This window comes from Sabethes cyaneus, chromosome 2 (assembly GCF_943734655.1).
Source record: "Sabethes cyaneus chromosome 2, idSabCyanKW18_F2, whole genome shotgun sequence".
In the NCBI taxonomy this organism is placed as follows: domain Eukaryota; kingdom Metazoa; phylum Arthropoda; class Insecta; order Diptera; family Culicidae; genus Sabethes; species Sabethes cyaneus.
Window position 1 is genome coordinate 105,009,560 of NC_071354.1, and position 26,929 is coordinate 105,036,488.

At 37.3% G+C, this 26,929-nt stretch overlaps 2 protein-coding genes and 2 pseudogenes across 3 annotated transcripts in view; 2 read left to right on the forward strand and 2 right to left on the reverse strand.

The window, feature by feature from the left end:
• The window catches only part of LOC128738211 (dmX-like protein 2), a 58,605-nt gene extending 49,649 nt beyond the window's left edge, over positions 1–8,956 (forward strand). For both annotated transcript variants that reach the window (XM_053833176.1, XM_053833177.1), the window contains one exon: positions 7,652–8,956. In XM_053833176.1, the coding sequence (XP_053689151.1) occupies positions 7,652–7,852 (201 nt within the window). In that variant the 3' untranslated portion in view covers positions 7,853–8,956. The remainder of the gene's footprint in view (positions 1–7,651) is intronic.
• Positions 8,957–10,473: 1,517 nt separating this feature from the next.
• LOC128735809 (RNA cytidine acetyltransferase) lies at positions 10,474–14,107 on the reverse strand. The gene is made up of 6 exons (XM_053830295.1): positions 13,822–14,107; positions 12,660–13,761; positions 12,082–12,603; positions 11,344–11,851; positions 10,653–11,208; positions 10,474–10,594 (listed from the first exon to the last, which is right to left on the reverse strand). The coding sequence occupies exons 1-6, from the start codon at positions 14,022–14,024 to the stop codon at positions 10,474–10,476; spliced, it is 3,012 nt and encodes a 1,003-aa protein (XP_053686270.1). The 5' UTR covers positions 14,025–14,107.
• Positions 14,108–19,000: 4,893 nt separating this feature from the next.
• LOC128735810 (uncharacterized) lies at positions 19,001–20,063 on the forward strand (annotated as a pseudogene).
• An 81-nt stretch (positions 20,064–20,144) lies between these two features.
• LOC128735811 (uncharacterized) lies at positions 20,145–26,456 on the reverse strand (annotated as a pseudogene).
• Positions 26,457–26,929: the final 473 nt, after the last annotated feature.

Here is a 26,929-nt window from a genome sequence, read left to right on the forward strand (position 1 = left end):
TGAATTTCTTGAGCTCTGTTCCCGACGTAAGCAGTAAGAGAGTCGGGAGGGTTACGTAACCAACACAGGACTATCTGTGAATAGCTCCAAAGCACCACGGAATCGAATCTGACATCAAGAGCATCCATTTGTATCACTGTAAGCCTTGAAAGAAGCTGAGCTGCTAAGAGTTCCGCTCGCGGCGTGGTTATCTCCTTCTGTTTACCCTTTTTTCTTGGAAGAATCTTGGACTTACTACAGATCAATTTCATGACCGTCATCTTTCACTAATCTGGTGAATAGACAGGCGTCGTATGCCAAATCTGACTCGTCTGCAAATCCGTGGAGCGTTATAATGCATGTTTCGTTAGACAAAATCCATCTCGGTATCGTGAATTCATTTAAGGAGCGTAACGGTTTTCGAAAATCTATCCAGAGATTCGCCATTTCAGTGGGGACAGGTTGATCCCAATCTAGATTGAGACCCACAAAACCCAACGGATCAAAAATCTTCGTGATTTGACTGAGTATCAACCGCTTCGTGAATGCATCATGTTCTCCAAATACAACCTCTGGAACAACAAACGTGAAACAATCCTCCTGTGGACGCCAGGCTACACCTAAGGTTTTGATTACTGTGTTTATGGTGGGATCCTGGAAGTCTATACTACATTCTCGCATTACTTTCGGTACATCTTCCAGTAACGCTTGTGAATTTGAACAGAATTTGTGGATACTGAAGCAACCTTTCTCTAGTAATGCGATAATCTGATTTCTGAGATCTATCCACCTTTTCGCGTGCTTAATGGCGGATAGTGGGCGCAACTTTTGGAAAATATTTCAATGCTTTTGGCAACTTTGCTAACGTACGCTTGACAGTTTTGCAAGCAGAAAATGTCAACTTGACGTGAGCAGAGTTGCCAAAAGCATGTTATTTTTTCCGATAGTTGTACCCACAAGCCGTAAAGCCATATAAATGTATATCTTTATAGGGCTTTAATTAACCGCCATTAGGCACGTGAAAAGGTCGATTGCTTCTTCCATTGTTTTTGCTCCAGTCAGTACGTCATCGATATAAAAACACTTCTTGACTACAGAGACCGCAAGAGGAAACTGCTGCTCCTCATCGTTCGCCAACTGGAGTAGCACCATCGTAGCCAAGAACGGTGACGATGCCAACCCGTATGTTACCGTTTGTAAATCATACGTCCGAAGGGGCTGATATCTATCATACCTGTTGACAATCTTCTTCTGGTATCGTGTATCATCTCGATGTATCCGAACTTGACAATACATCTTAAGTAGACGTACTTGAACACCCTGAAATTCGACACTATGCTCATCAAATCATTCTGTACTGTAGGCCCGATCATCTGAGTTTGTTTAATGGAAATACCAGTGTTCGATTCAGCAGATCCATCGAACACTACTCGAAGTTTTGTTGTAGTACTGCTAGGCTTCAAGACATAATGATGTGGAAGATAAAACACCGAATTTGGATCTTCATTAGTCGTGTCATTGTTCAATTTAAGGTGCCCAAGATTCTCATATTCTCGTAGAAATGCCATGTATTGCTCTTTTAGCTCTGGGACTATTTAACCTCTTCTCGAGTGACAAAAAACGTCTTGTAGCCATCGTTCGTGAGTCACCTAGTTGGGATTTCAAGTCGTTAAACGGAAGACGAACAACAAATCGCCCCTCTGTAGTCCGCTCATGAGTTTTACGAAAATAATTTAAACAAGCTTCTTCAGTCGTCTCAATTCGCTTTTCAGAATCACTCAATGTCTCAATTTCCCAAAATCGCCTGACAAGTTTATCAATATCTTCTTCAGCTCATGTGCAAAACGAACTAGGGGATCCTTTGCCTTCTTTAACAGGTACTGAACCGCTGAGAACCCATCCAAATTGGGTATCTTGAAGCACTGCTGAACAATTCGACAAATGTAGACGTCCTGATTTCAACTCGTAGAATATTTCAGCACCTAAAAACATATCGATCCTATCTGGAGTCCCAAAATACGGATTAGCCAACTGCACGTCCCTAGGAATCGTTAGCGATTTGGAATCAATTTTGGTAACTGGGAGCTCTCCTGTTATTTTCGGTACCACAAGCAATTCTAGGCAAGTAGTGTAATCAGTTATTCTGGATTACAATTTTGTGTGTATCTTAAATCGTACCTTCGTTTGCGTTCCGTTTAACCCACCAATCGAACAGTTAGCAGGTTGTTTTTTCAATCCCAATAACGTAGCAATGTGTTCCGAAACGAAGCTGATGTGCGAACCGGAATCGAGCAGTACTCTGCATGGGAACGGTTCGCTCGCTTTCCCATACACAAGAACCACAGCTGTTGAGAGTAATATTTATTTACCCGTCTTTGGCCGAGTACAAAAATTAGATTGCCGTTCTTCTTTACTGGTTTCAGGACTTGAAGTACTTGGTTCAGTCGATGTACCACGGTCTTGCCCAAGTAACAATTTCAGGCTACACAGGATGTACAATACGTTAGAAGTACCAGGCAAAGAAACAACTCAACAATTCGTGACAATTCCCTATGTTGCCGGTTTAGGTGAAAAGTTAGGCAGATATTTAAGACAATTTAAGATTAATGTTGCTTACAGACCAACCGACAAAGTAAAAAACGTATTATTTACAAAAACCAAAGACAAAATTATAAGAGATAAAAACACAAACGTCGTTTATGAAGTAAATTGTGGTCAGTGTCAAAAGTCGTACGTAGGAGAAACAAGCCAATTTTTACATAAACGAATGGAACAACATAAATATAGCATCAAAGCAAAAACAGTTGGTGGTACAGGTTTAACCCAACACACCATTGAAACAGGTCATGTTTTTAAATTTGACGAAGCCAAAATCATAGAGAAAATAACTAAACATAACACTAGACTAATAGCGGAAACATTTTACATTAAAATTAAAGGTGAGAACAATGTTGTGAATAGGCAAGTAGATTCCGCAACGTTCAAAGCTGCATATGACCCTGTAATCAAAAAACTTGGGGGAAAGAGAAATAGAAAGTAAGACATAGCAAAGAGAAAGATAAACGAAGTAGAACCTAATGGACGAAAAAGTGTAAGTTAAGAATTTGTAATATGTTTTATGTTGTAAATGTGCCTAATATAGTGTTTTAGTGTCCGCAGATGATGAGCGAAGACCAGTAGTAGCTCGAAACGTCCGGACTAACTGGTAATTTAAATCTTCATACTTATTTCGCCGAAAAACGTCGATTAAATCGAACAAAGAAAATTTTCAGGCTGACCAAACGCTTTTATAGCTGATTTTATTCAACCTGTGGCTGATCTATGGTTTAGGTTTAGAAATAGTAACCTTTTTTCAGCTCTTAAACATCTAAATCTGGTGATTTTATCAAGCTTCAGGCTAATTAATAGCTGCTTTCGAAGCTGCAATGAAGCTTAATAGAAACTTTTTTGCCCTTTTAAATAGCCAATTTGCGCAATGCTGTCAATTCTATTTTTAGAACGAGAAATAGTTTTGCAATCTGCTTTTCCAGTCGCTTAATCAACGCTTCGTCAACCTTTATGCAGCCAAAAAAAATCTATTTTTAAATTTAAAAAAATGGAACGCGGCCTTTTTTATTTTGCTGTGAACATGTTTCGAACGCGATATTTTTAATTTCGAATATAACTTTAATTCGAATAATTAGGGCTAGCTAATTAAAAATGCATGTCTTTTTTCCGGGAATTGAACCGCCATCTTTTGATCCATAAGCGCTCATCGTATGATCCTCCCCATTTGCATCTGGAGAAGAGACAGTGAGAATATCTTTACACCTGAAGCCTAGCGTGAAGCAGTCGATAATGTCGATACCTGACAAACTTTTGCTGTCAGCCAAATTGCGAAATTCTATGATCTGACAGTATGTGTGCTGTGAGCCGAAAGAAAACTTGGTAGAAGTTTGTAAAACCACTTTAACACCTTTAAGCAGCCTTAAAGCAGTTTGAAAGCTGTGAGCCTAATGAAAGCTTCCACTCTACACTTTAACACTTTTAAGCAGCCGTAAAACGGTTTGATGTTTATGGCTGTTTATAAGCAGATTTTGTAGTAGAAAACTCCGCTATTAAGCTTGTTCGTCAGCTTTTGTGAGAGAACTCGTTTGCAAAACTTAAAGTAGCTTAAGCATCGCTTATTTAAACACCATTTAGGTGCTTACTTTAAGCAGCTTTGATCGCCTTAAACCAACCCATAAACAACCATTGCTCTTGCAAATCAGCTACCGTTGTTACTTGGGTGGTTCTGCTGATCGTTTTTTGAATTCGTCGATGCTATGGATAAAGTTTCATTTCTTTTTGTGGAAGGCTCATTCGGGTGCAGGAAGATATGATGCCTTTTCTTGCACTTCTTGCATGCGTGTTCTGATGAACATTCTACTGTTCGGTGTCCCTTTTGAAGGCAGTTAAAGCACGCTCCGATACGGCGAAGGGTACTGTACCGATCCGAGAGACTTGCTTTCTTAAAAACGTCACATTTCCATAATTCATGGCTATTCGAACACTGTGGACATTTTTCGGCAGTGGCAACTAAAAGAAAGTTTTGAAAGTCTTAATGGTGCGTTGGATTTTGCGATGCGCCTCTTTTCCAACATTCGACATCTGTCTTTCAGAAATTCCATAGTTGTTTCATAATCTGGTATATCGTTGGCCGCTTGATTTAATTCCCAAGCTTTGCGTGTTTCGTCGTCTAACTTTTTAGCGATTCGATTAATCAGCATACTCTCTCCTAATCCCTGTACTGGGAGCTCGAGATTTTTAAGAGCATCAACATTTCTCGAATAGACGTCTATCAATTTTCGTAAATCAGTTGCATTCTCACTCATCATCTTTGGAAGATCGAACAGATTATCAACATGCTTATCAATGATTAACCGTCTGTCCTCGAATCGTTCAGTTAATGTCGCCCACGCCGCGGCATAATCGTTATTATTAATTATCTCGTCATCAATTATTCCTGCTGCCTTGCCTACTAGGGAATTGCGAAGGTGGTACAGTTTAATCGCTGGAGATTTAGACTGATAGCGGTTCATAATAGTTTCGAACATCGATTTGAAAGCGAACCAGTTCTCATATGTCATTTGTCATTTATATGCCATCAAAGGAAGCCAAGGGCACCCTGAGCGGAAGTAAACGCATCGATACAGCATCAGCTACTGGAAACGACGATACTGGATTTAGTGCTGTTACTCCCGGAACATTTTCACTTTTGACGATATCATCCAGCAATTTAGTAATAAAAACGTATAACTCACCATGTTGCTGCTCAAATTGGACTTACATCACCTCCGATTCTTCGCGAGCATCATCGCTTACGTCCAAACTGTAGAGACGCTGCTGATATGCGTTGTATCCACTTAACGCCTCTTCAATCGTTTTCAGCTGCAATTGCAAAAAATGCCTACTTCTCAAATTTATATTCGGTTCTTCGGCATTCACTTCGAGGGCTATATGCACCCTATTCAATTTTCTTCTTATTGCATCCAATTGGATTTTGATCACTTTTAGTTCTTCATTAATTTTCTTCTTTTTTCTTTTGTTTTTTCTTTCGCGTAGGTTTGTTCGAATATACAGTCCACAATTCTTTCCCGTGTTGTGCAAGAACATTTCTGGTCCTCAAACCGGATTTTAGTGATTATCGGGAAGTTGACCAACTTTCGTGCTAAGATAGTTGGATTTCGTGAGTGTACCGGACGTTTCCGGGAAATCGCCTAATGTAAAAGGCAGAACCGCTTCTAGAAAGTGACGCCATTTTATCCGGTTCGAAGGACCAGAAATGTTCTTGCACAACACGGGAAAGAATTGTGGATTGTATATTCGAACAAACCTACGCGAAAGAAAAACAATCTCGTCTGTTCTCTTCAACGGTACAAAATCAACTATTTTTATTTCTTTTTCTTACATCGTGGAATTCTCTCTCTCTCTTACAAATCGACAGTGTTACGGCATATTTTGTTACGTTCAACAAACGGCTCAAGCAATTCTCTAGCTTCTTTTTTTGTTTCAAAGCTAACAAAATTATCTAGTGTTTGACCCATCCTTTTTTCGATATTGCAATTTATGTATTTTTTGGAAATGTTTAAAGTCAATTTTTTCGACTAAAAACCTGACCTTTCAAATTCAAAAGGCTAAAATGTCAAAAAAGCCAAAAAAAAACGAAAGACAGAAAAATCATATTAGGTTAAAATTTGTTATTCGATGTTTCATTCATTCCACTATTTGAATTATTTGGTCACATTAGTCTGAGTAACTAGTATTGTTACCGTTTGCATGGACTCGATAGTACCTAAGGCAGGGTCCCCTGCCTTATATCGGAGGATAACTCGGGATCGAAAATTTTTACCTCGATATAGGCTATATGACTAAATATGACTAAACATCCCCTGACATAGGCTGACTAGACTAGTGTCCAGCATTGATTAAACTTTTTTATCCTGCCAGTTGAATGTTGAAACTCTCAGAAAAAGCTACAGATAACTTCTAAGAGATTCTCTAGGAAGAAGTTCTCTCTTTACGAAATATTGTTGAAACTAGTGTATTTAACTGAAAAAAATATATAATTTTGAATTATTTATCCCTAAATAAATATGTTATATACATACTAAAAAAACAATTTAGCAAATAACACATTCAATATGTTCAGGCAGTCATCTCCATTAAATTCGATCTTGAGCCACTCGGCGCCAATTTTTAAGGTGGCTCAGAAGTCAAAAATTGCCTTCGACCTGGTCGAGCTATCTTGCACGTTCCAAGCTGTAACTGTAGCTTGTGATTCGTACGTGTTAGAGGTAATAGAATATGAGGTAATAGAAACGTGGGCACTTTCTCGTGAATGTTCTGTAACAATATATGAGCGGCAGTGTTGCCGATTTATGGATTACACAGCATTCACTACTCCGCTTCCAGTTTGCGCTCCGCCAATTATCGTCTGCAGTGTCTTCCGTTCGAACACGTCTAGGGCGGGAATGTCCTTGTGAACCGCGTGATAGCTTCAAGTTCATAAAAAAAACTGACGGTCTAATAAGGCTTTTGTACAATGTCAGTTTCCTACGGCGGGGTATGATGGTTGTTGATCGTAGCGTTTGAAAGCAGGTTAAGTAGGTCCGATTTCCCACTTGAATACACCGCTGGATCTCGTGTTTTTTTCCTTTAAACGGAGCAACGCGTTTGTCTCCTTTAAGCCTCTTCTGATTATATATTTGGTCTTCGACGCATTTTGTTTTACCCCATTGCTCCTAAACTCCGCTTTCAGTCTGGCATAAATTACCTTCGCCGTTCCAAATTTCTCCAGAAAAAATCTGGTCACTTTACTCTGGCATATTTCCCGACAATAGTCGAGTTAGAGTTCATCTCGAAAAAGACTTCTATCAACGATAATGCCGCTGCGCACAGTCCCAAGTAGCCTACTTTGATGATAAGAAGGTTTTCAACGTTCCAGGTGTATGGTTTGTTTTGTTTTACTTAATTGCAGCATCTATTGCATTTCAAATTTCGATGATAGAAGCCAATAATGGTTGCCTGTATTTATAACTTTCTATCATATAGTTTTCACCTAAGTTTCTATGCAATTAATAAGCTACCTTATGGGGCAGATACGATAAGTAATATCTACAACAAATTTATTCTTTAAACACCTTTTTTTCAGGTCTGGGGACTAACGGTGCACACATTGCTTTACAGTTTTATGGGCGACCATGCGCGTAGCAGCTTCTTCAAGCACATCGGTCAAGGTGTGACACAATTGCAGATCGATCAATGTGGTCGTCTTTTCTCATGTGGTGCCGATGGTTCCATGAAAGTTCGGCAACTTCCGGATAGAGAATCGATAATTCATTCGTTGTATTAAAAACATGGCCGTATTAAGACAGATAAAAAATGTCATTACGAGGTAGATGCTGTCGAGAAAAATCCTATCCTGAGGAATACGTTATATATATATAGAGCAATAGGATATTCTGTGGCTAAATTCAGCATGGTAATAAAAACAAAGTAGCTTGACAGTAAGTGTTATTACTATTATAAACAATATGAGGATAAGCCACTCATGTAAGCGCAATATCAATGGGTTTTATCTATGAAAAACGAGTTGCATTCGAAAACATTAACATAAATAAAACAGACATCTTTCAACCCCAACCTCAATTCTAACACTATTATTCTCAAAGTTAATGAAGCATCAACTAAAATTAGATAAATCACTTACCGCTGACAATACCCAAATTATGACATATTATCTTATTAACGTTAACGAAAATACCAAAACAAAATAGGCATAAAATATACATAATGAAACTATTTAAAGACAAATGTGATTGAGCAGTGTAGTCAAACAGAAAGAAAATAAACGATTGTTTTATTACGGAACGAATAGATAAAGGAAAGATGATATTCTCTATTCAGATGTTTACCCTTTGTAAGTGAATATATTAATTATTTAATATTGATATTTTGTGGTTTGCGGATTGGGTTATTTCTGTAATCTATTTCTAATATGTATTACGAAAATGTTTTTCATTGCTATACAATTCAACTAGTTTATACCTGATTAAAATATCTATTTGCTTATCCGGGTTTTCTTCTTTGCCTTGCTTTCAAAGTTATTTACTATGATTTCGATTGATAAAAAGCGTAATAGAAAGTGAGTGCACGCCATGTCCTTGAGATTTGTTGTTATAGTGTTGTTGACCATAAACGTAGATTAAATAATCGAATAAAAAATCAAAGTCAAATCCAGCACACCCCAATAATTCAAATCTATCGTAACCCTTCTATGCAAATGTAAAATATACACCTGCAAATTTCAGTGATAGATGGATAAAAAGGCGTAAAGATTCCACCTATTTACAGTAACTACTAGTTATCGATGATCATGTAGAGAATGATCACAATATGGTAAAATATAACGTGCATCATATATAAATATGCAAACGAAGAATGCAACACATAAAATTTAGGAAAAATTTTATTTATTTATAAATAAATGTTATTCGTTGACTCCAGATTTATTAATATGAGAAAACTTTCCCACAATTGTATATTTCTAGTAATATTTACTGTTTACTGACTTACTTATTGGTGCATGTCGGCCGGTCCAGCAGAACAAAGGGATGAAATTAGAGATCTCCACTACCGACGGTTATCCGCCATGGCAAAAGGTACTGGTTCCATGAGCCTCTGATTCTACAGAGCTCGTTCGCTCCTTTCAAGGTGTGCCCGGTCCACGTTCACGAATTTTTGTTGCTATCGGCCGTTGAAGATATCGACGATAGAGTTCCTCATTGGATATCCAGTTGCCAAGCCACCAAGCACGAATGATATATCGCAGGCAGCGATTAATAAATATCTGCAGTTTAAGCTCCGGTGAGACCTACCACGTTTCGCAAGCATACAGCAACCCGGATTTAACGTTAGAGTTGAAAATTCTGGGTTTAGTATGCACAGTGATTTGGTTTGAGCGTCATATGTGATTAGTAGAGTGTCCCAAAATAGCACTGTCAGAAAACCCGGGGGCAGACCCGTCAAATGATAGCTTAGGGTGTCATAACAAAACTTTTATATGACGTCAACATTGGTTGACGCGATTTAGGAGTCGCTCATTTGAGTTTTATGAAAAAATGGCATTTTTCAGGAGTAAATTCAGAAATTTTTAGAATATTTTTAGAAATGTTAAAGTAGGTGAAACAGGGTAGTTAACTATTTTTTTCACAATCATTGAGATCTGATACATTCATAAAAAAGTTATGGTGGCATGTCTGGAGTCATATTTGGTTACATAATTTATTGAATTCGGTAAAAATTTAAAATTATCGAAATTTCATTTAAATAAACGTTAAAACAATATCGAACAGTGTCTCAGAGTAACGTAGCTATACTGTATAGATTGGAAATTTTATGACGAACAACTTTGCCGAAGAAAGTATGGACGTATGTTCAAATCGCGCTGAGGTATTTTCGTTTTTCTGAAGGCGGAACAAAACATACTTTCGCAATTTTTAAATTTTAGCAGTTCCACGTGAAAAAGGTAAATGATAAAACTTGAACTATTTATTCTAAACCTCACTTACGTTTTTGATAAGAGGAAATATGCACCTTCCAAAGAATTTGACACATTTGAATTCCCAAAAATCGATGAAGTTTTGCTTGTGAATATTAAATATACACGAGCAAAACTTTCCTCGATTTTTGGGAATTTCACCAACCTGCGGGGCAAGATGACCATCCTTTCCAAAAGCTATTAAACCTTCACCAATCAACATTTGAAGAGCAAGAGTTATTTTTTGCTGGAGCAGCATAGCAAAATGAACTCTCACTCGTTCTGTTTGACAGTTGGCTTATCCGTCCTTTTCAAATGTTGATCGACATTTGATATGTGTTATAACTTTTAGCACCCTTCGGATATATTGATAGTGAGCTGTATGCAGTATGCAGAATTTTATTTTCATAAAATTATCATTCGCACACTTGCGTTTATTTTTTACTTTTAGCATATTTATGTTTTTTCGCAAAAGCATGCTTTGCTTTCTTACTGGGACGATTCGGTTCAACACCAGAAGGTTGACTATTATCCTCAATCATTCTTTTTTCACCACTGAAATCGAATCAAATTTTAAACATCAATTTAAAAACAAAAAATTGTAACATACTACCTCTTGATGGATATAATTGTAGGTTTACTTGTTTTCAAAACATTTTTCCACTCTTCGTCTGTACCTTTGATCGCATATTCTTTCATGTCTTCTCTTTTTAATCGTGCAAGATCCTTCTTTTGTTTCTTTCGTAGTTGTTTCACGTCGTCAGCTAACTCGTCGTTTATTGTTTTATCTAACATCACCAAGTCAGTACCAGTGTTTAATTCACTTTCATTGACCATCGTACTTTCTATGTTGCGCTCAATAGTCGAATTAATATATTTAGTAAGCTTTTTTATGCAATCATAAAATTTTGCCAATACTTGACTGTTCGGCATATTGAACTCCTCGGCTAGTTTTTCAATGCTTTTGTGTTGCAGACCAACTCCTAATAGAATAGCTTTTTGTAGCGGATCTATTTTGGCACCTGCCATTTTTGCTTGGAAGAAAAGTAATGCCAAATCTGAGGTCAAATCCATGATCAGTTTATATTCAACTTGGTTGCGGGAATACATTTCAAGTCGCTGAATGTCGTGCGGTAAAAAGTATTCATCTATAGTTTTTTGTGTTAGCTCTAGAACACGTGTATACAATAAAAATAATAAAAAAAGCAACACATTAGTATTTAGGAACAATATTTCAAAATGTTCAGTAGAAATCAACTGAGTCGAATTCCTTTTTCTTTATTAATTGAAGAAAACGAACATACCTTGTCCACTGATTGCCGAAGCTCTGTTATCCAATAACGAGAGGCACATACCCGTACCGAATTGTTTGAACGACTTGCCGAAAAGTTTAACGATTCGTCTTCGAAAATCTGCAAAATATTGATTCAACCAGTCACTGGTTTCCAATTTTTCTAGATTTTTATGAATAAGTGAAATCATTATACAGGAATGCTCGCCCGTTAAATCATTTTCTTTTTGACTGAGATAAACTGGTACATATCTCTGGCTTTTCCAAAACTTGAGCAATTCGCTGGTAAGACCAAAGGAGACTCCCAAATAATCTAAATGTTCAGGCTGACGTTCGCAAAGGCGTTTCAGCAGCGTCGGAACATTGCTTCTCGGTTCGATTAGTTCTTTCAACAAATCCACTTCTTCATCGTCGATACTTTGAATACCATTGTCTTCTTCGTTTTGTTCGTCTGAAAACGAAGTAAACTCTCCTTCATAATATTTCCTCAATAATTGGAGAGCACGTTTACCGTAGCCCATCTGAGAACAAAAGCAAGCTATTAGTAAAAATATTTGCAAAGACAAAAAGACTACAAATTTCAACTTTAAGCACCACTTTCATAAATTCGTTTGGCACTATAAATTATACTGTTGATATACCGAAATACCTCCCCTGGAATAGTGTAATAACAGGTGACGAAAAAATCAAAGCTATGACAAGGTTTTTCTACGTATATAGTCTTGAATAATATTGTGTTGAAAAAACCTACCCTTTGATAATTGGGATGCGTAGCGATCCTCACAATCCTAGCTCCACTTAGCTTAGGAAAGTGGCTATCACCATACTGTTCAGCGATGTTCCACGGAATCAGATCGCCGGCGGACTTCATTCCACGAGCCAAGGAATTTTGTACTGACTGAAAAGATATCTGTCCTTCGAGGCATAGCTGTATCACTACCAGTATTTCCGGCAGCTCGTCTTTTTTGGTAATAGGACCAAGCAGACAGAACAGGTTATGAGCTGGAGCATCGCTCATCATCTGCAAATCGTTGGGACTATTTTTGTAGTGTGATGAAACACATACAGACACGATGCGCTGTAAAAATGCTTCTGCTGCGCGGTGATAGGAAAACAGGGCATCTCGGTCGATGTAGTACAGTTCGCATGCTTCGGGTGTTGGACATCCAGATATAAGATTAGGAACCACGGCTGCATCCAAACAAAGAAGGGCAGTAAGCCAAGATTCTACAGGATCATGCGGCCGGTATCGAATTGACTCATCCAAGCTAATCTGTATTAAATGTATGTAATATTATAAGAGCATTTTATAACATAATCATATCCTACCGGTGGAGGAGCCTTGCTATCTTTTTGAATTTGTGATATCAATTTTAAACTCAAAGATCGTCCGGTTCCCTCGTACCCGTTGATAGTGGATGCCATAAACACAAGATATGGGCCAAGCATAGCTTTTACTAATGGTAAAGGGATAGCAGCAGCCTCATCAATAATTAACAAATCAGCAGCGTTCAGCAAATGCGCATCCGATGGCGATATGTATTGGATAGTTTGACGATTATTGCGAGTTATGTTAATTCTTATAATAGCTTTATTAAAATCCGGATTTGTTGACCGTATGATAGTATAATCCGTGTGTTCCTGATATTCAAGAGCATCAAACCCAATCATAACGAACTCGAACAAAGTTACCAAATTTTCCGGAGACGGTGAAGTCACATATATGTTAACATACCCAAAGGCTACTGCTGCGGAAATAGCTAGCCCCATAGCGGCCGATTTACCACGACCTCGCCCAGCGGTTAGAGAAGTTGGCGGTTTCAGTTGCTTTTCTGCTAACGCATCAATAAACTGAGCTACTGCTTTTGCCTGATCGTATGTTTTACATAAATTTACGATGGGTCCGGCCGGCGGAGTATCAGACAAACTATGCTTCAGCTCTTCCAACATTTCATCGTTGGTACTCTTTTTTATACACCCGGTCTCTACGGGCTTCACCTCCGCTGTTCGCGATGACAGAGGTAAGACAGTTAAATCGTCGTTGACTAAAAGACACCGCGAGCAATCTGCTAAAGATAGTATTAATCTTTCGTTGAACCTACACGTTACATTTTGATGAGCCTCGGTACGGTATCTTTTATGAACATCCATGCTCATTGTGTACAACTGCTTCAAGGAAGATAAAGTTTTCAACAAAAGAATAATCAAACCACCACCTTCTACAGTTTCAATTGTTCTTGCAAGCAAGTTTGGTGTCAAGGCTTCAAAGTCCTGCAGGACACAAACACCATAAGTTTTGCCAAGAATAGTGTGGGTATCCTTATAGTAACGTCCGTGAATTGTTGTAGATATTCTGAAGAGATCAAACAAATCCGATTCGTTGATATCAATTTTCCCCGCCTGAATTTTTTTGGCACGTTTTTTTCCATGGCTAAAAGAATAAAAATAAATCAAAAACGCAGAAACCAATTAATTTCCAGAAGTAACATACTTTGAAATAGCTTCATCCTTGTTTTTATAGCACCATAGCACTGTGGGTCGTGCTTTTACAGAGGCCTTCGTAAGTATGTCATACAAAATCGGTACCTGATCACGACCCTTATCACCGACAATCACGAACATGGTTCGATGGCCAAGTTTAACACCATTTTCGATCATAACCCGGATTCGATTGTCTATTTTCTTCTTCGTCATGATTATTGGAAGTGAATAACCGTAACGTACAAAATTAAATGTTATTTACAGAAGACTAGCTTAACAAAACAAACGCACGTGTTGCTACACGGCACCTTTAGCTTTATAATGATAATGAATGAAAATAAATTGAAATTATTTGCGAGCCGGTAAGGCGGTAAGCAGCAATGTAATATTCATGCAGGTGTGGCAATGTTGGTTAAGTGCCCCATAAAAAGTTTGACAGATGAAGATAGCATTAACAAAAGGGCGAATGTCGCAAATATAAACAAAACGGGTGAGAGTTATTTTTTGCTGGACCATCAGCATAGGAAAATCAACCCTCACTCGGTTTGTTTACGCTTGCGACATTCGCCCTTTTGTTAATTCTATCTTCAATTTTACGCGTCTACCGACGAGGGTGCTTGACATCTAGGACAGGACGTGCCAAGTGTCAACCGCGGCGTTGACTCAAAATTGACCCAATTTCTGATTGGCTGAAAGTAACGAGCAACCGTTGACTGGAAAATATAACGCGGTATCGCTTTCAGTGTTGCTGAAACTCATTAATGGGAATACGTCAATAAGTTATTATTTCCGAATTTTAATTTCTTTTGTATTCTGTAGTTCTATGCTTGGTTTAATATTAGTTTTGTTTGTAAACGAATTTTAATATTCAAAATAAAATGCAAAACATGATTTTGGTCGCATTAACTGTGGCGTATTCGGGAGCTGATTATCGGCAAACGAAGTTATTTTTAAAACAATATGTGCAGGCAACAGTGGTGCAGAGTGTACAAAGAATATTCAATCGGGATGGCGGTCATAATGAAAAGAAGAGTAAGAAGCCAGATGGCACGTCCTGTCCTAGCTTGACATAACCTATTAATCAACCGAGGGGCAAGACACTGTTGAAAGTATATTTATACTTTTCCCTTGACCACAGACAAACACACGAGACACTCGCGTTAATTCCATCGTCCATTCAAAAACAACTTATTTTTCAAAAAAGCATGTTTCGCAACATGGCCACATCGCGGCGCTTCGAGTTTTCAGCATAAAACCATACAAGTGTAAAAAACCTCCAGTGTAAAACCCAGCAAATGTAAAAAACCTACAGTATAAAACCCTGCAAATGCAAGCTACTCCGCAACATTCATAACAGAGGGTGCTAGTGCGCAAGCAAAATGTATAGGACGATGGTTTTTTAAGGATTTTCTTCTATGTGTCATGTCAGTTCGTCAGTGCCTTGACTTTTGCCTATGGAAATATTTTTTCAACCTTAAGCCTATCCAACTTTTTACGCGCTATAATGGCAAACGCTATAAATTGTGTTCGTAATATGTGAACAATCTTTTTGACAACTCTGCATACATCAAAACTGGGCACTCTTCTCCTGTACGGCAGTGTTGCTCTTTCTTTCGTTTACGTCAAAGAAGGAAAGCAACTGTGCGAAATGCAAACAAAACTTGTTTGCATTTCGCACAGTTGCTTTCCTTCTTTGACGTAAACGAAAGAAAGAGCACGGTATTGTCTCGCCACCACTAAATCGAAGTTCGCGAGTCAGACTCGCGACGCGAACTTGACTCCCGACTTAACCCAGCAAACCAGGTATCGTATATTCATGTCGAGATTTAATCTTATATAAATGGATATCACATCGGACTCGTATAAATGTACACATGTTGTAAGCACATTGTGTAAATTTCGTCGTATGTAATGCACACGATGATTGATATACGAATTAATAGTAAAAATCGTAAATAGGTCGAAAGATAATCGGGTTATGCTTAGCGAATATCCCATATGACGATTTCTTAGATTTAGTTACCAACAATGACTATCATGAAGATGTAATCGTATTTAATTACAGTTTTCATCGGATTATGTTTTGCAAAATGTCTTATATGACATCGTTTTAGATTTATATACAAGCAGTGATAATCATGAGATTCTAGGTGCATTAAAATATGATTTGCATCAAAACACGTTCAAATTAGTTATTTCTTTACAACAAAAACAACAAAATAGAGAGATTTCAAGGATACGTTCTTAATGCAGATTTGTCAACCAAAAAAATCAACGATTTCTTCGCTTTTATTTTAAATTTAAATATCTATTTATTTCTTTTGTTAAAATTGAACTTATTTTTATTGTGGCGGAATATTCAAAAAACTATTATCTGGTTTGAAAAACTTTTACAATTACCTTTTTAACTATTTTAAAAATGTTAATAATTAAAATAAGCCCGCCTAAATATTAAGCAGCAAGCATATAATGATTAAGTCATACTGACAAGGCAATAAAAGATCTTGTTGAAAAAGCACTCTTGGAGGTGTTTGATTGTTTTTTTGGCGTATTAAAACCACGTAACGTAACGTTTTAAAAATGTTAAAAATAGAAACTCATAATTTTTTAGATATTTCTCTGATAGGTAAGTGAACGAACGGAAATCTTAAAATTTACCAAGGAGAGTATTTCTCAGACCTGGGCAAGTCTAAATTATGATCCATTCCGCTAATCTAAATGCCTTAATATCTTATGGCTTTTCAGAAGAAATGCAAATGTTAAGTGGAATTGGAAAAAGACATTCAGCATTAAACTGGTACAGTAAAAAAAATCAGAGGGGTTGTGTACAAGACACGACCGCATATATAGGTGACGCAGGACTACGTAAGTCTCTATGTAGTGATAGTAGCATGTATTCATGCTTGTAATCATTCGATTCTTCATGTATACATGCTATATGCAACATATATACATGCTACATGCGGTGTATGTAACATTTATCAAAGTAGTAACATTGCATACGTTCAATTCTCAAAAGATTGTGCATTTCAAAACAATTTAACAAAATCAAGAACACGAACTATTGCTTTTTTGCTACCTTACTGAAATTAAAGATTGTTTTTATTACCCATGGTTCCCACGTTGAAGGGATTTTACCAATTCAATCCTATTTTATCAACAGCACATCTTTTCAATACACTTCTAATGAAACGGTAAGCATGCGTATTCACGGGAAACTAGCAGTAATTGACTTTTCGTCGGAAAGCCCAATTTCGGAAGCAGCTTTTCGGCCCAAAAGCGGGATTGTGTTTATAAAAATGTATATACTGCATTCTTCTTGCCAATCTGAACACAGCGAATATATTTTCATAAACCGAATTTTTGCTTCAAACAAAAAAAAACTGCTTTTGAAATTGGCAGAATCGATGATGACTAATTTCACCTTCATACAGAGTCGTATTATAACCGAACACTACAGCTGTAGCACATTTTTCCAACACAGATATCAAATTCGCCGAGGTTTAATCGTCTCGCAGTAAAGAATTTGCGATCTGTTGGGACAACGTACTTGTGTCATTTTTTCTAGCATACTTCCCTAACACAGACATCAAACTGGACTAGGTTTAATCGCGTTCGTAGGAAATCTGTTGGCACGAGGGGGCTTTGTCACTCTTTCTGGCGTAGTTCCCAAGCAAGGACATCAAAATGGTCTAGGTTTAACCGCGGTGTTAAGAAATCTTGTTGAAATGAGGAGACTTGGCCACTTCTTTTGGCTTACTTCCCAAGCACAGATATCAAATTGGTATAGGTTTAGATCATCGCAAAGAATCTTCCAACCAATCACGAAGCGAGAATTTTGGTAAAACATAGGTTCATTATTTTCAATTTTTCAATAGTTCAACATCAAGAATCCATACTTTTCTTCATTTGGGTCAATTCTTAGAAGATTTTCCGATCGATTGATGTAAGAATATTGAAAATCGATAGGAAAACCGCTAAGCTATTAGCGCTCAAAACCTTTCATTTTTCGTGACGCTCGCATTTTTCGATTTTTTGGAATGACACCCTATCTCAAAACTTGCCGTAAGACGTAGTCCTACGTCAATAACGTTTGATGCTTATTGTTGTAAGCAATTTTGAGCTGTCCTATAGCATCTAAATGTTCAGCATTCTATTTTAAATAACTTTTAATTTCTTTTTAAGAGCTTCTGAAATAACAGACAACATTTTTGTACTAGAGCTTTAATCATATTATCTCCATGTAATCAAATGCATATAACATGATGAATATGCATATAACGTATTCTAATGTATATTTAGAACAATCTGTACCACGGAATGCTAACAAAGGTACTGCATATCATTCCATGAAGTCAGCATTATCATTAAAATAAACGATCAAATACAAACTTATTTACGACACTATAATTCAGTCACAATTGACACAAACTCGTATGTCGGATGAGAATAAATCAAATCCGTACTTACATGTTCAATGCATCAGATAAGATCTAATTGCTTACATGTACGATGACTTCGCTTTAAGATGTGCAAAAATATCATTGAGGTACTGATGTACCAGTAGCTTAAAGGTAATGAACAAATACTGCGAACGGGTGGTTCTTGGTTCTAAACCAGGTGAGTACAGCTTTGTTTTAAATGATATAGACAAAAAAGTTAAATATTGTGACAGGGTCGGTAATATCCTGGAAGCTTATGAAAAAAAGCTTTCAGCAAAGCTTTTTACTTTTTTGTCTCATTAACTTTCAGGGCGAATATTTGGCTGTAAATAGCCTGCTCTGTATGCAATTTTTGACACTTGCCATTTACCACATGGGGAAAGGCGAAGGGTAGAGTAGAAATATTATCGTAACTGTATCGAAATGCAATCCAGTCAATCGGCTCAGTCGTATAAACTGTTTTGTTTTGTCGGTATTTCAATCATTCTGAAGAACTAAATTATGTATATCGCCTCCACTTTTGCATGTATATGTCGTTTCTGCGCATGATATATGATTTGATAGACCTTATATGTTGACGTTTATCTCATTTAGAATTAAGTTATACAGACCAAAATGTTTGCTGGGAACTGTCAATGCTTTTGACACATGTGTCATTTGTTTTCGATGACGGAAAATTCAAATGTGTAAAGTAATTTGGGTTTCAAATTATTATTTTTATTATAATCCGCGTTTATATAACCAATAATGTCCAATATTATTATTCAAAATGTACGCCGACAACATGCCAGCGTCAATACAATGTATCATGCGTTATATGGTTATTATTTTCTAGGAATTTCTAAGAAACAGCTCGCCATCATCTACGGCAAATGCTTGTCCACGATTTGTTCCTGGTTTTCCAAATACGAGAGAAACGGATTGTTTCATCGCAAGCAACGCGAACAAATTTACAAAAAATTTACTATTGACATGCGCAGCTGGCTGATTCAATTATATATGAAAGAACCTATGTTGTTCCTTGATGAAGCCAAGCTCCGATTCCAGCTAAAATTTCACACCTCTATTAGTGTATCTTCAATTTGTGCCATATTGCATGAGTTCGGTCTTACGCGCAAGACAATTGAACGCCGCGCCATCCAAATTCACGACGAAGAGATTGTTCGATTTGTCAAGGAAATGATGTCGATAAAGTGGGATATTTATAATCTGGTTTTTTTTAGATGAAGTCAGCTTTGATAGTCGTGATATGCTACGCCGGAAGGGGTATGGAGTAATTGGCCAAAAAGTTGTATATCGTGGTGAGTTTTGTCGCAAGCCTCGCGTATCGTTTCTCTGTTTTCTGGGTATGAGTGGAATGTTAGATAGCTTTTGGACTCAAGGAACATTCACCAGAGCAAAGTTTTTTGAATGTTGCAGAGACTTCGCTCTCCACAATAAGCAAGTTCAACGCTATCCCGGATTCCATTCGATCTGGATAATGGATGGAGCAAGGATTCATTGTGATCCTAACTTGATAAGATACCTACGGTCAATTGGCATTATCCCAATATTTCTTCCGGCGTACTGCCCATTCTTCAACCCTATAGAAGTAATCTTTGACTTAATAAAGAAAGACCTCATTAGAAATAGACCTGAACATTCTTCAATCCTGCATGAAGTTTGCGAATCGATTAATCGATTTAAGATTTATCTGTGTACAAACATATTTGAGCATTCCGGATATTTTGCAGGGGGAACGTTTTTACCTGAAAAGGGTCTTGACCAAGATATAAACAGTTTGGATTTTATTATCGATAATAAAAATTAACATATTAAAAATATATCAAGTGATTTTTTATCAGACAGAATATTATTCTCTGAGGTATTCTTCATTATTTATCAATAAGTTTCATTGATGATCCACGTCCGTACAGTCCACTACCTTCGCTGATAGTTTCTGACTAATATCACTTTCTTCAGGCTGCGTTGCCGATGACATCGCTGCAAATAGTTCAGATTCACCCTTCGCTCGAGATTCCATTGCATTAAGTTTGTCGACAACTCTCTGAAGCACGGTTAGCGCTAGATCGATATCTTGCCTTACTTCGTCGATTTGCTTTGTCCATCCATCATTCACAGTTTGCGCTACCACCACAAACTATACAGACACCACGCGTAGAACAAAAACTTTAAATTTTTAGGGACCAGATTCATTTCAAAGTGAGTGAATCTCGTCCTGCACATCTCATGAATTCATTCGTATCTCAGAAACTCAATACGTGCGCCGCAATCTCAGTAGCCCAATTACCATGTTATATTTTACTGTCATTTGTGCAAAATTGATACAGTTAAAAGTGGATGTATGTGGAATAAAACAGAATAAATTAGGTATACAAAATTGGCAGCATATCTCATACGATTTTCTTTAGATGTACATGACAATTCCTGTAATGTGTGAAATATCGCCTCATTGGAACTGCAGCTGAATCTTATTGGTTTGAAACGTGTAATGAAATGTGCGATCAATGGTGTCCAAAAAACTCGTTTGGATTTTATAAATACACTGGATCTAAGCCGTTAGGGTCACAGAAGAATGCTTTTGTCGGCCGGAGCACAGTAATGTTTAAGTCCGTGATACATGTAATACCATGAATGCTCATTATCGGATCTACATTTTCGCCGACGTAATGGTTTGCAGAACTAATGCGGAAATAATTCCTGTGCAAAGAGGTCCCAAATTGGATCCTGCAAATGAACACCGATTCTAGATGATCTGTGCCCTGTGGATGTCACAATTTTCATTGTATATAAATAATTGCTGAAGAGTTTGAAATAATCGCTGCACATGACCCGAAATCATTGATTAATAATTGAAACGATGCCGGTGAGCAGGGCTGTCATTCGCTTACACTATGCGCCCAATGTTCCAATATTATGCCTTGTCGCACAGAGCGATTCGGCAACACACCTTTACAGCTAATATACACACAGCGTATGAGCGAAACCGGAGTGGGAGCGAACGACAGCACTCGGTAAAACTCGCCTAGTGAGTGATCATCCAAACAGCACTTGGTGCTGCCGTTTGCCACACTCCGTGCGGAATTAACGCAAAAAAATTGTTTTGTATTTACAAATTTTCTGCCCTTTTAAAAGAGAAAATACACGCTGCACTGAACAACTAATATGGTCTATGTTAAGTTAGTACGGATCAGGCGACGCAACAGTAAAAATGTTTTTTTCCAATCACATCGCTTCAACTGACCCAGCGCAGGGTGTACAACCCATCCGCGCAGAGTGCGGCTCTTGGTGAGGGTAAAGCACGCAGCAAATTTATCACACTGCGTTTGCGACTGCCTTTTCTTGGTGCCCGTATAACACGAAAGAGCGTGTTTAGCAGAAGAGACACTGAAGGGAATTTTTGGGCGAACACACACCGCATGGCGAGTGTTGTGTTGTTTAAGAATGTGTGTCTTTTGGTCTGCGTTGCGGTTTATGCCATCTCTGCCGGTGAGCTAATTGTATCAATCAAAGTGTTGTATAAGGACAAGTTGCGGAAATCGGAAAAACCATCGCCAAGTTTTCAAACGACTCTCACGATGGAAAGGAAAAACGGGCGCCGATTGACTGCGAATACGAAACTAATAAGATTTATGATTTTAATACCGGAGCTTCCAATCCCTGCTAAATATTTTTGCTGAATAAACCCCTTATAAAAGACATGTTTTTATTTAATTTTCGATTGAAGAATCGGTCAATTGCTTATTGAAAATTTTGGTGTAAACATGCCACTTTATCATGTTATTAGATTAGATTTTATCGTTGGTGATTCATTTAATAAATTAACCATTCAAATATGTTCCAGCTTTATAATAATGCTTTTTTTAACCCTTTAACGGGTAAGACCGTCTGTAGACGGCCTTCGCTTTTTGAGCTCCAGAGCCGAATAAGAAATTTGTTTTGAATTGACAATATGCAAAATGTGTTCAAAACAAATTAGTTGACATTTTGATATTAATATCAACATTCTGAATATGCATTCAGAAATTATCATCTTTCAAAAACAAAAATTCCGAAAAACTTCGGAAATAATTAGGTAATCAGGACATCTAGAACAAAATCATTAACTTTCAAATTTTTGTATGAGTAAATTTCATGCTTTATTTAAATTTTGTAATATATCTGAATTGAAAAAATATCTGTGTAGAGAGTTAGACATGAAAAACGAAAAAGAGAAATAGGGCTTTTTCTAACCTGGTCCTCCTCCAGATAATTGTTTTTGTATGAAAATCAGAACCTAAGGTTCTTTTGAGTGTACTTTCATGATAAAATAGTCATTAGTTTGATTGCATCGTTTTTCGTTGCCCGTTAGAGGGTTAAGCATGCGTGTAATCCCAACAAACATTTTTTTTAATAGTAGCTTATTCAACCATTGTATAGCCAATTATCGCTTAATAAGCCGGGCAACAATCGCTTAATAAGCTGTTATCCAACAAAAATGTTTGTTGCTCCGGATGCTCCGAACCTGGTGAGATTCATTCAAATGGACGATTCTATTTCGATCCAAAACGCCTTATTATTATTTAATTTTTCAAAAATCACCACTTTCATGGCATATTTTATACTTGATTTTATACAGTATTCGTGTATTATTCCATGATGTGAACTATTCTTCTGTCCTTCCTTTGACATTTTCATGGTTTTCCAGCATTCAATAAAGATTGAGGAATTTGCTAATCAATTTCTCATAATATATAAACAAAGTATAATTAGAACTCATGCTGGATGCCAATAGAAGCTATACATTCCATGAATCTTTCAGAAATGTTCCTTGCCTTTTCTAAAAATTCCATGTCAGAAACGAACTGACGAGGCTTGGGTTGTAACATCATAAATGGATGTAATTGTTTGGTCCAAGACATTGAACTTACACACTTAAACTCGCATTTTAACTAAACGATTCCTGGGACTGTGTTTCTTTAAACTCATTGGACATTTTCGTACCTGTGATATAACAAAGATTTTTATGACTACAAATTACAATTTATATATTGGTTGTACTCATTTATAATATTATCCAGAATATCATCGTTTGCAATGGGTAAGGTTCTAATTCCCAGGTTCTAATCATAAGATAATTTTGGCATTCAATTAAAACGGAGTAGCTTTTCATGTGGGTAAGTCCCGTATCTGAAGCGGATTCATAAGTAAATCGATGATTCATGAGTTAATGCTTCCAGTTTATCCAGGATTCATAAGTCCTTTTTGGTAAGATCCAACGCCTTTTTTTGTTGCAGGCACTGAAAAGTATCAAAAACCCAAGCAGCACTTGCAACATCTTCCATGTGGCTATTAAGTCTTGTTTAAATTGCAAAAAACTTCACCGGTTACAGTATTGAAACACGCAACAAATAAGCAACTTCATGTTATTAATATGTTGGATTCAGGTTATCCAATACTTATACTGGCTGTCACAAATATATTAGTCTATATCTAGTAACATGAAACTTCATCGCAACATCGTGTTATTATAATGCCATTGCTAAACAATAATGTCACATGATGTTGCATCATGTTGATTACGGCATATTGTTAAATAAAATGTAACCAAACAAATACAACCAATGTAACATCATATTCTGCCATATTTTTATGAAAAAATATTTTTCAACGAAGGAATGTTTTTATTTTAACAATAATTACACGAACATTCATCAGGAATCCATGGCATTTACTAAAATATTTTTTGATTGCAGTATCTAGTTCGATTTTACACCGCATTTTTCCATCGTAAACGAATTCTTAATCTGGCTGGGTTAATTCTTTAAACTTGAAAATAAATAAATTAATAACTTTCACGAGGCGCATCAAATAATACAAAGCAAAATTATATTTTGCACGATAAATTTTGAATGGCATGGAGATTAGCTCATAATAGGCCCAAAAAACTAAAGTCGCATTAAGAATATTAATATAAATAATTTTCGTCTTGGAGCCCTGAGAGGAAATCCCGGTTCCCGCTAAACATAATTCGTGATGAAGTTGCTCATAATTGTTTGGTTTTTGTGCGAGGAAAAAAGAGAAGAAAGTATTTTTGTTTTTGTTTTCACGCAAGTTTTGACAACGCGGCATAGGATTTCGTGGGAGTGCGAACAGGCTTAAAATCTCTTTTAGTATCGTAGTCGCGAATGGATAGATAACGCGCATTGATGTTCCATAAAACATCTGTGTAACAATTGGTTGCATATAGGCTCCACCTCTTGCGCTTTTTCAATCACATAACAGTTCGATAAAGGTAACTGATGCGAACTTTTACCATATTTGAATGTTTCAATTAGAGTTGCGTAACCCTTCATGCAACAAATGGTGCTGCTTGGGAAAATTATTCAGTGTTTTTAACATAGTGATGAATGATACTTTCGGAAAATGTTGCTGCCTGCTCAAAAAAAAACATTGTGAAGAACGAAAGTACCATTTCTGCAAATTCTTAATGCCTTTTATAGTTTATGCTTGCTATCTTGGCTTGGCAGGGAAGTGTTTTGCATGGTTTCCAAAAACGATTGTTTAGCGTTGCCATATTAACCTATTGATGAACCCAAACTCTTTGGAAAAGAGAGAAAAATGAGTGCTTGTGAAGGGACCGTGAGTGGCTTTCTCACGTCCCTTCTGGTACTTGGAAAAATCGCTCGCGTGTTGTCTATATAGTTTGTGCTACCACGATTCCTCTATGCAACGACTGCAATCTTGCTGCTTCAGATATAGCCGTCCAACGAAAATATTTCGCCAGTTCTAACGGTGGTGCCTTGGATGTCTTCAGTTTATCTCGTTCGTGTACCGGAGAGGAATTGATTAAGTTGGCCCAAAGCAGCCATGAACTATGATGCCCCTCGATGTCAGGATGTTTGCTGTGAAGCTCAGCGGCTAGTACAGATTCATCCACAGTACTGTTGGCACCAGATCGATCCGGGTTTTGTGGTAAAATTAATTTCTTTAAAATTTGTTGATACTGTGTGTTATTTTCGACATATGTGGAGTAGACTGTAGGGAACGAGCCGAGTTAGATGAATCAGCGTAAAGCAAATCTAATGAAACTGAATTATTTACTTGAGTGTAACTGAAATCCCTTGCATAGGAACACGGTAAAAAATCGTCACGCTTAATTGAAGTGCTTTTGCACTTGATTCAGTCTGACACTTTGCACTGTAAATTAAAGTGATATACCTTTGATTTTCAGGTGATTCTCAATTTGTAATGAAAACATCTTCGATTGAAAACAATTCAATAGAAATCACCATCGAATTATAATGCATTTCAATAGAATTATCACTACTGTCTTTGCCCATTGAAATCTAAATTGTTCACATTTCACAAGTGTCAAAAATGTACATGTCAGCAAAAAAATTTCACTCGTGGCAGCAGAGAAAAATTATGTATTTTAAGTGATAGAAATATTGAATAGAATCGCTTATATGCTCTTCAGGGTGAGTATACAAGGAACAGTAACTGTGATTAAAATTTATAAATTAGCATTTGGTTTTAAGGTCCCGGAGCTGATTCCAAGTACCGGACAATAGCAATCAGTCCGCCAACCAGGCCAACCACTATGAAGATTGGCTATTATTTACCATTCTTCATTATATACATTACATGGTATTTATGTGACGCATTTCATTACATATGTAATTAAAGAAATTATAATAAATAACATAATTTTAATTGATTTGATTACCTGTCCAGTTTCAAACCACAGCACGTGAACAAAAATGTATAAAAACATTGCAATTGAAGTGATTTCTTGTTGATGTCATCATGTTTTGTATTGATTCATTTCAAGGGATCTGTATTTCGTATTGAACTGTTTGGCAAGTAGTGCGAATTCAATGGTAAATCACTTTTCTTCAACGTGATCTTTTTTTGCCGTGAAGAATACCGTCATACGAACGGTAAGAGACAAGGAGAGAAATGTATCGTTACGCATACTGTGTTACGCATACTGTGGCAAGATATAGCATACTCTAAACAAGAGTCAGTTTTTGGACGAACGTAGACTTTGACGGACGTTGTTCCGTATTCTGGAGGGCTCGGTTGGAAATAACCGACGGACACGACATAGACGTAAACAAAAATTTTAATCGTCTTATGTCGCCAATTCCGCAGATCTGGGAGAAACCGATGACACATAATAGAGCTTCTTTTTACACGCATCTTGCAATGTTACAAATTTTTGAATTTGGCCCACCGTAGCCTGCTAACTTTCGCTAGATGTACGATGGGAGTCTCCGCAAGCAGTGCCTGTAGCTCGTGATTCATACGCCTCCGCCACTCTCCGCTTTCAGTTTGTACTCCACCAAATATCGTCTGCAGCATTTTCCGCTCAAACACGGCAAGGGCGCGTATGTCCTCCGTAAGCAGCGTCACGGCTTCAAGTCCATAAAGAACTACCGGTCTAATAATGGTTTTGTACATTGTTAGCTTCGTGCGGCGGCGTATGCTACCTGATCGTAGCGTTTTACGAAGGGCAAAGTAGGCCCGATTTCCCGCTTGGATGCGCCGCTGGATCTCCTTACTAGTGTTGTTGTCCGCGGTCACCAGCGATCCCAAATACACGAACTCTTCTACCACTTCTAGTTCGTCGCCGTCAACGGTTACCGTCCATGGGAGGCGCACATTTGTTTCCTTTGAGCCTCTTCCTTTCAT

Excerpts from the sequence above, each read along its gene's own strand:
- LOC128735809 (XM_053830295.1), bottom strand. The coding sequence starts at position 14,024 with ATGACGAAGAAGAAAATAGACAATCGAATCCGGGTTATGATCGAAAAT. Across the intron at positions 13,762-13,821 it reads AAGGATGAAGCTATTTCAAA|CCATGGAAAAAAACGTGCCA; the intron begins GTATGTTACTTC and ends TTATTCTTTTAG. Across the intron at positions 12,604-12,659 it reads ATAGCAAGGCTCCTCCACCG|ATTAGCTTGGATGAGTCAAT; the intron begins GTAGGATATGAT and ends CATTTAATACAG.